The sequence below is a fragment of the Pezoporus occidentalis genome, unplaced genomic scaffold, assembly GCF_034315485.1.
Source record: "Pezoporus occidentalis ecotype Australia unplaced genomic scaffold, CSIRO_AGI_Poc_V1 ctg136, whole genome shotgun sequence".
NCBI lineage: Eukaryota > Metazoa > Chordata > Aves > Psittaciformes > Psittacidae > Pezoporus > Pezoporus occidentalis.
The window spans coordinates 444,923-457,078 of record NW_026913168.1 but is presented as its reverse complement, the minus strand read 5'-3'; the positions used below and the strand labels follow the sequence as shown (position 1 = coordinate 457,078).

At 43.9% G+C, this 12,156-nt stretch overlaps 1 protein-coding gene across 11 annotated transcripts in view; it reads left to right on the top strand.

Annotated features, from left to right (window-relative positions):
• CELF2 (CUGBP Elav-like family member 2) overlaps positions 1-12,156 on the top strand; it is a 563,459-nt gene that overhangs the window by 309,150 nt on the left and 242,153 nt on the right. For 2 of the 11 annotated variants that reach the window (XM_062609312.1, XM_062609313.1), the window contains exon 1: positions 2,771-3,114. The exons of 7 other annotated variants lie outside the window; for them this stretch is intronic. In XM_062609312.1, coding sequence (XP_062465296.1) covers positions 3,041-3,114 — 74 coding nt within the window. In that variant the 5' untranslated portion in view covers positions 2,771-3,040. Of the gene's footprint in view, positions 1-2,769; positions 3,115-12,156 lie in introns of those variants that run through there. 2 more of the 11 variants (XM_062609311.1, XM_062609314.1) reach the window with 2 other exon arrangements.

Below are 12,156 nucleotides of genomic sequence, written 5' to 3'. Positions count from 1 at the left end.
CTTAGACGTACGGAGAAACCGAGGCACAGAGTAAATGATGCGAGTGCAGGGGCAAGCAGGCTCTGGGCCTCAGAGACAAGGGGAGGGAGGACAGGAGGTCACATCTGGACTAGTAGATGGAATAGCATTAAAGCCCGAGGATTGTGATTCCAAATTCCAGGTTCCTTCCTCAGAACTACCATATGCTCCACCAGCTGAAAAAGCTTAATATCGGCAGGCAGCGATAGCACAGCAATAATGCAGCTCCTCTAAGCCAGTGTTTAGATCTATTGTATGATTTATGCTGTGAAAATTAATGCAGGTTCATTTGCCATTCCCCCTCCCCATTCCCCTCTGTACTACAGTAACAGACCAAAGCTTCCATTTTTCCCCTTAATTTTTAATAAAAGTTGCTCTTTTGTGCACACGCGCCAGTCAAGACACTGGCATTAATATGACAAATAACAGAGCTGAGCCTGTAACAGTGTGTGAAACGCTCAGGGGTTTGGTTTTTGTTTTTCACCACTTACTCTCTGCGTTTGAGAGTTAATGCATACACAGACACTACATAATTTATGTTTGAGACCCAAATTATTTGAGTGCAGTTGTTCCCCATAAGCTCTCCTTGAGTCCTATCTCAGTATCTTCTATAGAGTGGGTTCCTTTTTGCATTTGACCCTGCTCCTGCTTCTGACTTTTAAATGGCAAAAGCAAATGTGCTTTGAAAAGTGTGTTACACTGTAGTTGTTAAATAAAGCAATAACCTATGCACTTGTAATGCTTTCTCTATGACCTACTTACATACTACTTCACCCTCCTTATAGTATGATTAAAAGCTGCTTTGAATCCACTATTCCCTCAAGGGATTTGAGGCTAGAATTTAACAAACTGCTGAGAAGGCTTAAGTCAGTAAGAGGGCTTCCCTACAGCTTCTTCCAGCTAATTCACATGTAATTAAAAGGAAAATAAATATTTCAAAAGAACATACGTTTTAATGAAGCATTTTTAAGCACTTACACCTTGTGAAACAGGGAAAATTTATAAAGATCTCACTATTCCATATGCAGATTTTAAGCAAAATTATTTGTGATCCTCTCCTTCCTCCCCCTTCTGCATCCTGGGCAAAAGGCAGCAGCAGCGGGGCTGTGGTCCTTAAAGGCGACAGGCTGGTGGGACTGAGAGCCTTAGATTTAGCACATACCAAGTAAAAAGATGATGGAGAGGTGCAGATCCAGCCGCACAGGGCGCAGGGGGCGTGGATACCTCTTACTTTAAGGAATATCTTCATCCTCCCTGAGCCGTCTGCATTTCTCCTGAGCTAAAACCTGCCCCTTCTGCAGTGGCAAGATTTGGAAATTGAAAGTTAATCCAACTCTGCTGTGGGCTGGATTAACCACCATGGAGGCCTCAGATCAAAACCCAAGTGGCTGCTTCCAGCTGGAGAAAGTTGTGCTGGCTTCTCCTTTTATTTCGACTTGGCACTGATTTTTGTTCTATCCTCTGTATAGTCCTGTGCTGTGCTGGATGGGTGGCGTGGAGGAAGTGCCATCAATTTAGGAAAGAAGAGCCATAGCTTTGCTTTGTGCCTTTCTAGAGAGGAGTTTAGGTGCCATGGTGACGAGGACAGTATGCCAACATATAGAACAGAGCAGATTAATAACACTGTGGATATCTGTTCAGGATTGCAGCTGTCCTATGGGGATTATGCTGAGGGCCAAGTGAACCTTTTCTTTCTTTAGACTTGCAAAGTAGGCAAAAATTTTAGCAGCCTGAGGGGTTTTTATCTTCCTTTTAACTGTTTAAAGTGGAAAAGTGCAATAAACTGGACTCGGACAACTCGCCTGGTCTGTATTTTTATTATGAAATCAACGCTGGTCAAAACGTAACTAAACCTTGGCCTGACTGCTGCGTATTCACTTATTTATTGGTCGGTTTGGTTTAATTTTAGAGTAGTCTTGGAAAAGTTTAAGCAGAGCAATTTTTAATTCGCGTTTTGTTACTTTTCTGCGAGTGTTTGACTGCCGAGAACAAATCAAATTATAAATCCTGGAGAGCGATAGGGAAGGAGAAGCGCACACAGTGCAGAGAAGCGTTTTGTCTGTCTAGACTGCTCAGATCAGCCAGTAATCTTCGTAAATATGTTAATATTCTTTTGCCTGGAGCTGCTTTTGTATTGAAGCAAGGAGGGTTTGGAGATGCAAAGGAAAATGGATACAGATTTTCAGGGGGCGGTAGCGTGGGGAGGGTGGCTCCAGCTATTTGTATGTGTGGAATTCTGCCTGCGCCTGGATGGTGTCACTTGTGTGTGTGCCGGCTGCGGCCAGCTCCGGGTGCAGCCGGGTTGGGCAGGGGCTTTTGGCAGGTTAAAAAAGCATGAAGCAGGATTTATCGCCGTTACTTATTTGAACCCCTTACTTCTAATCGCTGAGCGCACAGTTACTAATGACAGTCTCCCTCCAGCCAGCCACACCACTTTAAACGGGTACCGAGGGGCTGAGTAAGCAGGGATTTGGGCAGAGAGCGCACCCTGCCTCAGTGCTCCCAGCGCTCCCACTTCGGCACTGACCGCTGCGCCGGCACCAAAACCAGCGCGGTTCCCTCGCCCGCTCACCCCCCCCCGCTCCCCTCTCCCCGCGTACCCTCCGCGGTGCCCACCCCGGCGGCAAGGCCGCAAAGTTTGTTCCGAACCGGGCCGCGCGTCCCGGTGTGTGCCCCCCCCCCTTCCCGCCGCGCCGCCGCCGCGCTCCGGGGCTCTAGGCCTCTCCCCGGGGGCGCAGGGGTTAACGGGGAGCCGCAGCGGGGCGATGGCTCCGCCTCCCAGCTCAGCACCTGGCGCTCCACCGACAGTTGCCTCAGCAGTCGATTTCGGAGGGGATTGGCGGAAAAAGAAAGCCACCGAGAGAAGGGGGAAGAGAGATGTGACAACTGCCGGGGCTGGCGGCTGCCGCGGGGAGGCCTCCGCACCTGTGCCTGCCTCTCCGCCGCCCGGCGCAGTTGTGGGAGCCGCCGAAGCCCCGCCGCATCCTCCCTCCGCACCGCCGCGGCGCGCCCGGAGCACAGCATGACTTCTTCGTTCAAGCTGGATTTCCTTCCGGAGATGATGGTCGACGGGCGCTTGCTGGTGGCTGATAGAATGTAAGTGGCGGTGCTGGGGCTAACGCTGGGTAAACCCCCCCTCCCTCTCCTTTATCCCTCCCTACATCCCTTCCCCGCCCCGACCCCGCGTCCCTTTCCGCGGGAGGGGAAAGGCGGTGTGGGGTGGTGGGGGGGATGTTGTTGTGTGTTCCCAAGTCAGTGTGGGTGCTCTCCGCTCCGTGCCTCGCCCCGCAGCCCGGTGTTTGGTATTCCGGCGGGCGCGGGTGAGTGCCGGGTTTGTACGTGCTGCTGATGCAACGTGGAGGAAGGAGCGCGCCGCGGCCGCGCACAGCTGCCTCCGCACCCTGCGGGAGTTCCGCCGCGGACACTTGCGCCCCAGCCCGCTGCCTCTCAGCCCCTTCCCCCGGCCGGTTAAAACCCCTTTGCTGAATCTTCGTCAGTTTGCGAATTCACGTAAACCGCGGAGCATCCTCCGGGACTGAGAGCAGGCAGCAAGGAAAGGTTTTCTGTTTTGCTTTACCCTGTCCCCAAGTGCTCCCTGGTCCGGAGAGTGTTGTTTAGGGTGAGGGTGGTTGTTGTACATGCGGTTGAACTCGTGGTGAGATTGATCGGGAGGTGCTGAATGCTGCTGTTTCACAAAGAGAGGTATTCCCCTAGCCCGCGTCTGCTCCATTAATCTCGATCTGAAAGTTTCTATCGTCGTCCTCTTGGGCTTTGCCAATTGACAGGGATTTTCAGGTAACCTAAGCCTAATATGAACACATAAGAGCTAGAAATGAGGCAATAGTCACTTGTTGAAAGGTATGAAGACCAAGCGCTGCGTTTATTACAGCATCCAAAATGCCTTTTATTTCGTTGCTTTTCCTCTCATCAGGATGACAAATGTGGTTTGAGTTGCATTAGAACGAGGTTAGAGGCTTTGGCATTGACTCTGCACTGGAGCTATTCTGGTTGAGGCAGCAGTTAAGTTACAAGTGTAAATAAAGCCGTGTGTGCAGCAGAGACTGTCACCTGCGATTTGCTGCACACTGTGCCCCCATCTAAGACTATTCAGACTTTTATTACCTGCTTTACTGGCAACCAAACTTTCTGCTAAGGCGGAGTGTTTTCCCTTGCACCAGCAAATGCTCTGAGTGGAGATACTCAGTAGTTGCCATTTGTTGCAGCAGCTGAGATTTATCAGCATGTAGGAGAGGGGAGAGAGGCAGGGGGAGAAGCTTCTTGGTGCGGGTGACTTACACTGTTGTTACAGTCCTTGAAGGACAGCAAAGTGTTTGCCTAAGTGCTGCCCGTTGTCTCTGTTTTGTGATGTTAAATTCACTGCTGTGTTTTGGTTTTCCCATTGTAAAACCCCAGTTTTTATTGGCACCAGTCAGTTTTGGGGGAAAAAAAACCCGTGCTTTGTTTCTCCCCTTTTGCATCAAAATTGCATAGGTTTGACTGCTGGGGTACAAAGTTGCAGCTGAACATACGTTCCACTTGCCTTGCAGCCCTCTGTAGGGACCTGCCACAGCTGAGCTTCCCCTTGTTTTCATCATCTCAGCTTTGATTAGACTTTCTACCTGCTGTCCTTCCAGGCAGTCAGAAAAGACACTGCTAACAAACATCTCCAAGCTCAAAGGCACCATTAGCTGTGGCTGATGATGCCCTGTTGTCACTTAGGCTTATATAACTTTATCTCCAACTTCCCCCCCTCAAGGGGGAAGCATCATGTCAAACTCCTGCTCCTGCATTGCTATCTTTATACTCCTGTTCTCAGGGAAGCATTCATAATGTATTTTAACACAGCTTGAAACACAGTCAGTGTTCAGTAGACGCAGGTCTTAGTGGGTCCAAAGAAATAAAAATTACTCTGGAGATGTGTCAGCTGAGTGGATCTCTAAATACAGAAGTTTAATAATGGAACTGTTACATAGACACATGCTGATTGGGTTTGGTGCTGGTATCTCATGTATTTTGGGGGGGAGTGGGCTATGTAATCTTGAAGGGAAAAAACTTTACCTCCTGCATCTTCAGTGGTTGTGTTGTGATATGCTTCCTTGCATTAAACCAAGCTTTGCTTTGTGGCTGATCTAAGTAATCATGAAGATGTAGGATTCCAAGGGACCATGTGTCGTGCATGCAGATTAATATTGAGGCTAAATTGCTATTAACGAAGGGGAGCTTCTGTTCATAAAGCAGAAACAATCTTGAAGCTAAATGCTGCCTGTGGAAGCTTTGCTACACTGCCTCTCCAAAACTCTGTAATTCACTATACAGAAACATCCTTATTTTGTCCTTCTAGCCGGGTGGAGACATACATTTATTTGCAAGTTCCTAACTCTCTGGACTAATCAGTGCTGAAGAGAGTGCAGTTTGATTATGTGTAAGGGGTCATGGGCACATATGCACCTTACCCTTTAGCTGGCCCACCCCGGGCATGCAGCGTTCATGCAGCATTCAGCAGGATGGCACAGAGCATTGGAGAGCAGGCTCCAAGTTACGATGCTGCACAAAACTTTTAACCTCACCATCTGGTCTAGCCATTGAGTATCGCTTAGTTCAGTCTTTAGCAGAAAGGAATTTCCTATTTTAGAGTGAGGCAGTTAGCAAGATATATGTAAAACTCTTCTGCTTCACAGTGAAAATTTGCAGAACCAGATTTATTTGGGTTTTCTTATGCCGGTGGTGTACCAGATGTTTTAGGAAATCGGTATCTTCCAGTACCGAGTTTTACACATTCAGTTATGACACATTTACACATTCTTTACACATTCAACAGTTCTTTGTAAAGGGAACTGTTCTACAGAATCATCTGTTCTTTCAACAAGCAGAAGAAGGAGAATTTTCAAGGAATAACTTTCGGTGCATACCTGATGTGAAAGTTAACTGACAGCTTGTAAATTGTCAAAGTTAAAATGCTCTTACCTCTGTGAGACTTCATTGCTCCTAAGTGTTGATTCCTTCCAAATTCTGCTTCTGTTATTATCTAGCAAGATAGCAATAAAATAGAACATCAGATACCTACACTGTGTTCACGGCATCAGTGTACCTGGTTAGTAGCTGAATGGCAATTTTGCTAGTAATTAATGAAATTACATTAAAAAGCAGATAATGTAGGATATGAAGCATAAAAATGCATGAACTTTTGTTCTTGAGGACAGATGGCAAGATGGATGCTCTCGTCGTTGTCAAGGCTTGCAAAGAGGCTGCTTGGGTAGTGCTCTAGCTGCAGCATCCCAAATTGATATTATCTGTAGCTTGTGTGTAAACTATGTGGAAGAAGCAATTTTGAAGAAAAGATGTAGGTGGAAGTGTGTGTGTGTGTATTTGGGCAGGGTACGAGGGGGTTAATGGTTACCAAGTGTGGTTATAAAATCTGAGTTCAGTGTAATTTGCTTAGTGATTTCTTTGACTTACATGTATGTGCCAACTGGATAGTTGTAAAGTGGTTGCTTTGAGGATGAAATACTCATCACTGTAACCCCCCACGTTGATTTCTGCAATACCACCAAAGGTTTTTCCATTCCATATTGCACATTCCACTGCCTGGGATTGCCTTTAATGTAAATGAGTAAGAGTGTTTGTTACTACTGAGATAAACTGAAATTCGACTTTAATTTTTGATAGCTGGATATGATGGCAATAAAATACATGATGCTTAAAGCAGTGCACATGCAACTGCATGGCTTGCATGGCAATTATGCATATTTAGCCTTTGAATTCCTGCCTCTTTGGATCTGAGATGAGTCAAAATCAGATGTATGTGCAGTATGCTGCTAAAAAGGCAGAGGAGATAAATTTTCCATGCTTCTTGTTTGCTTGCATTTATTGTTTAATAGATAAGGGATATCAGCATTCACGGGCTATTCTTGCACTTCAGACCACCAAACCCTCCCTTTCTGCACCAAATCTGCAAAACAGGACTTTTTCCCAGCACGAAGTGAAGATATTAAAATTGATTGTTTTTATTTTGTTTTTAAACTTCTCAGAGAAAACTCAACACACTGTCACAAATAATTTTTCATCTACCTGTATTTAGTTTTTTTATTCATATGTAGAACATGAAACCCTGAATTGCTAACTGAAAATGGATAGCTGGGTATCAGCTGGTTTTTATATCCATAGGCTCGTCCTTATACTGGCATTTCATTCTCATTTTGATTCAGTAATAGCTTTATTTTAGGTATTATGACTTTAGTTACTTGCATGACACATTCCTTGGGCCACTACTGATGGAAAGCAAAGCAAAAGTATAAAATTCTGGACTGTTGACAAAAGAGTTTCAGAAAGGAAAAGAAATCTTTGGTTGTTGATTAAGTAATTGTGGTTTCATGGTGTCCTTCTCCCCATCGTCTTGTCTAGTTCCTGCCTAGAACCCCATTCAGTAGTTAACCTGTGGTAACTCTCGCCCCATTAATGTTTAATATATCTGCCACTCTCTATGATATGATCTCACAGGTTTTTAAGCCTCCCCCACATGTATTCATCATCCCAATTAATCATCAGTTATGATTGCTTCAAAAACTTTGATAGCTCTAAATATTTCATTGCATTTTAGGATGTTTTTTGAACTGAGGAGCACTTGGACCATTCAAATTTCATTATTAATTCATAGATTTATATAAAAATATTTGACCCAACCGATACAGGAAAAGGTGAAGAAAATCTTTTTTAGTTTTTAAAAGCCCCTGGAATGCCAGGAATATGCTTTGGCAAGACAACCCTCTAGAGAAAAATCGTTGTTTTATAGTGTAAGCATATAAATCCCACTTTCCTTCTAAAGTGAAGTGATTTCACCCCCCTTCGTTTCCGCAAACTGTGTTTTCTATAGCAGGTTATTGCTTGTGTGTTCATATAATTGCAAACTATATTGCATCTCCTGACATGGTTTGCTTTGATTAAAACAAACTGGTGGCAGGGTGAGGTTAACCAGAGGCTAAAGTCACAAAATAGAGGATACATGTAGACAGTGAGGCTGAGCTTTCCTTAGTGAAGAAGTGGGAAAACAGGGAAAACCTTCCTAGGTGCAAGAAAAATGCATGAGCAAGACTGCCTATTTGGAAAATAAAAACTAATTAGGGCAATAAATGTAATGTTCTCAAGTAATTGTGTAATAATTATCCCCCTTTAGAATCATCATACTTTAATTGCTTTCCCCCGCGTTCCCGCGTTCTGCATGCCTATGGAAAGGAAGAGAAGCGCTCGTGTTCCCTCCAGGATTTCATTTTTCATTTGCAGCAAGCTGCTGGCTTTCTTGTAAAGGTTTTCAGAAATATGTTGCCTTAAATGCTGTTGTGTTCTTCCATATGGTGTTAAGTAGAAAAGGTGAATGGCAGATGCTGAAGCTATAAATTCCCTCCTATCGTCCAGGTAAAGCACCTCAAGCTTTAGTTGTGCCGTTTATCCATCCTGTGTATCACAGGTTTATAATCAGTCTCTCATTTTTATTGAGGCTTGTGTTACGTAAAGAGGACACACTTCAGCAGTGCATTCTTTTTGCTCACAGCTTGATCCTTGAGAAATCAGCTGACAATAGCTTAAAATTACAATATTAATAAAGAGGAGATCATCTGGCCTTCAAAATGACATCTGAAAGCAGCTTCTGTTTTGTGTTAAATCTTAATTACTGTATTTAAATGAATGCTTAAATGAGCCAATTCACAAAGGAGTTGCCTACTGTACCAGTAGTGCCTGTTGGGTGATTTATGTTTCTTTGGATTTACAGGAATACGAAAAATAGCTCATATTGAAGAGAATAGCTATATTTTCTTGCCTCTTACAACTCAGCTGAAAAATACCGAATATCTTGCGACTGGTCTGTGTCCTGGGACAGCTTTTCCCTTTCCTGGCTGCTCTTGCCATTCAAATGATGGCAATACTTCAAGCCGATTTCAAAAGTGATGCTCCGAAAGAGGCATTGGTGCAAGAGCAGTGGGAAAGGCTCTGCACTGGCCTCCTGAATGTTATTTTGTGAGTTTACCCATCACTTACTATTAGGGCAGCATATTGTTATGCCTGAGGGAAGGAGTAATGGCTTAGGACTGGGGAGAGACTTACACCATGCCTATGAATGCACCAGCCCTGCTGTCTTGGGTTAGGCTGGAAGGGACAGGATCATATCCAGCTGAGCCCAGGCTACTCTGAAAGGCAGTCATGTCTGTGCCCACCTCACTCATCCTCTGTGAAGGAGTATGCAGGAAATTAATGTCCTTTCTTTCCCCATCAGCCTACGCAGGTTTAGCCACTTCAGGTGTGCCAGGGGAATGACAGCAGCGATCCGAGTATTTTGGTTATGATTTTCACCCCCCTGTTAATTTCTTAAATTGTTTTGTGGATTTCTCTCTGGGGTTTTAAGGTTTATGACCATGATTATTTCAGAGATGCAGCCACTGGCCATGAAAATGACGTTACTGGTACACTGATTTATTGATCTTAAATTATTACTTCCCTTTTTCATTCAGTTAGCATTATAAAGAAAATACAGTCCCGATAGAGAGGCCTGTCTCCCCGCAGCGTCGGTATTTCATTGCAACACTAGTTTACAACTTTTTCATGTTTTTTTTCCATTCAAGTGTCCTGGCCTCTGGACAACAGTGCAGTTGCTGTGTGTGTAAGAGATAGATGCATCTATGGTGTGTGTAGCTGGTTGTCTCCACACTGGGAGAACAGGCAGTTCCTTTTGAACCAACTGTATGACCCTTTCTGTGCCAGACTATACTGTGCATTTCTTGTACTCTGTTCCTATATCCTTTGAAGCAGTTCCAGTCTGATTGCAAGCCAAGCTGACAAGAGCTATCTTTTGTTTCATAACCCTGATAAATATTGAAGATCCCTTCATCCTCTTCATCCAAAGGCGTGATGCTGTCTTCTTCTTTAGCATCCACACGCTCTTCCTGTTTCTTGCTTCTTGACACCTTTGCCCCACTAAATTGCTCAGAAATGCAAAAAAAAAACACACCTAAAACAAACCCACAGCTTGTTTGACCCACCTCTTGTGTGACTGACTCCAGTCCTTGGTGACACTTGGTCTGGTGTCACTGATGGTGCCTGGCCTGGTATAAGTGAGATAAGTTGATTTGCCTGAAACAGGTAGTCGAAAGTTATTAACTTCTGGCAGAGGATAACTGTATTTGAAAACCTACAAAATCAAGTGATCTATTCCCTTCTTCTCCCTATTTTTTTCCCCTGTCTCATTCAATTGCTTGGATCTGTCAGCCTTTGCCTGCAACTCATTGCTAGTGAGACACATCTGGTTGTGCCCTATATCAATAAACGCTTTTATTTTGTTTTCATATCTCTTTTTCCACAGGTGGATCATAGAACAAGCATTAGGAGTCTGAAACACTGTTAAACACACTCTGCCCAGTGGCTATCACTTAAAGGAAACCCTATTCTGGACCCAATTGTAATACAAAATGGTGCAGAAATTTCAAGTTAGATGGCTGCTGTTTTGCTTGATTTCACCTTGTCATGTCTTTTTGGGGTGGGAATCTATCATTTTATCTGTAATGTTTCTGTATAAACATATAGAAAAGTTGATAATTTCATTAGTTTGTAAATGAACTTTCAAAATTTTGTTGTTTTTTTTTTTTTTTTAAATTTAGGTTAATTTCGCCTTCCAACATCTCATTGCTTAGAAACCTTTTTTTCATACTTTAACTCCCCTGTACAAACTACTTTTACTCCCTGCTGTGCAAAAAAAGAGAGAGAGAGAAAAAAATCAGGAATTTACAGAGCGTATTACTTCAGGTATGAATTTCATCTTTAGAATTGATCCAGAAAATGTCCTGATTGGAGGCTGCTTCAGAGATTTTACCACATAGCCATAAATGCCTATTTAAGGAATAGCCACGGGTTGAGATGATGGCTCCAGAGAACAAATTGCAAGTCATTCCCCCCTTGTCCTAAACTGACCTATGTAACTTAACTCCTTCCTTAAAGCACTGAAATTGTAGGATTGCAAGGTGAGCGCTGGCTGTCTCCAGCAGGTTCTGAGTTGCCAGCTTCTTATGGAGATGAGTATTGAGTGTGAGGGGACCAGAGGGAAGAGGAAGAAATAAAATTAGCATTTAATTTGCAGGACGTGGAAAAACAGATGACAAGAGAAGCAATTCTTAGGAAAAGAGAATCTCTCTGGACACGTAAAGCACTATTATCTGATGTTTTATTGCTGACTATAGCCCGCAGTCATGTTCAAGCCAAACTTCCAATGGGTTTAGAGGAGCTTGGCTTGAGTGAGGAATGCATAATGCTGGGCTTTGCATCCTGTGCCAGGCTGTCCAGCACCGAACCACGAACTGCAATTGTATAAATGGATTTTGCAGTCTTTTCTTTTCCCATTGCTCACTTCAGAGTGATCCTCAACATGGAAACAAGAGGCAACGAGCGTTTCAGAGTCTACCTTGCTGGCAGAGTGAGTTGCTGTCTTGCTGATGGAGGGGGAGACAAGTTGATTTTAATTGTGGAGGTTTTCTTTTGAGGGATGTTCAGACATCTCAGGTTGGGGCAGGGGGTTTCTTTTGTTCTTGACAAACCTTTTCCCCTTTGCCAGAGAGGAGGATTTGTGTCGATGCCTGAGGGCTCTCAGTTTTCACCGACATACATCTCTATGGTTTGGCTGCAGAAGACAGAGTAGAACTTCTTTTAAGTTGGTTTGCTGTCTGTGGAGGAAAGAGTAAATGCAGCAGCTTCATAACAGTGCTCAGATACAAAGAAAATCCTCCACTGTATTACATATTTTAGAAACAGTTGCTTTTGCCTGATTTCATTACTGCTTAAATGTAGCCTAGCATTTCACTTGCTAGATACTAACAAGTATTTATATTTGAGATAAGGTTGTGTAGAATAGGAGCACCTCAGTTTCATTACCTTCTGACCATGCTCGTTTCTGTGCTGTTCCTGGGGTATTTCACTTGAATGGAATGAAGCTTTGTATGATTTTTTTTAATGTATTGTAGAGCATAATGAATCAAGGGCAGATTCTGTGTACTTTGGACCTTTTTTTTCCCCTGCAATCGCTATTACAAAGTGGCCATAAAGATGTTGATGTAGTGTTCCTAGCTGTCATTGTAAAGTAAGGCAGAAACAACTTTTCAATAT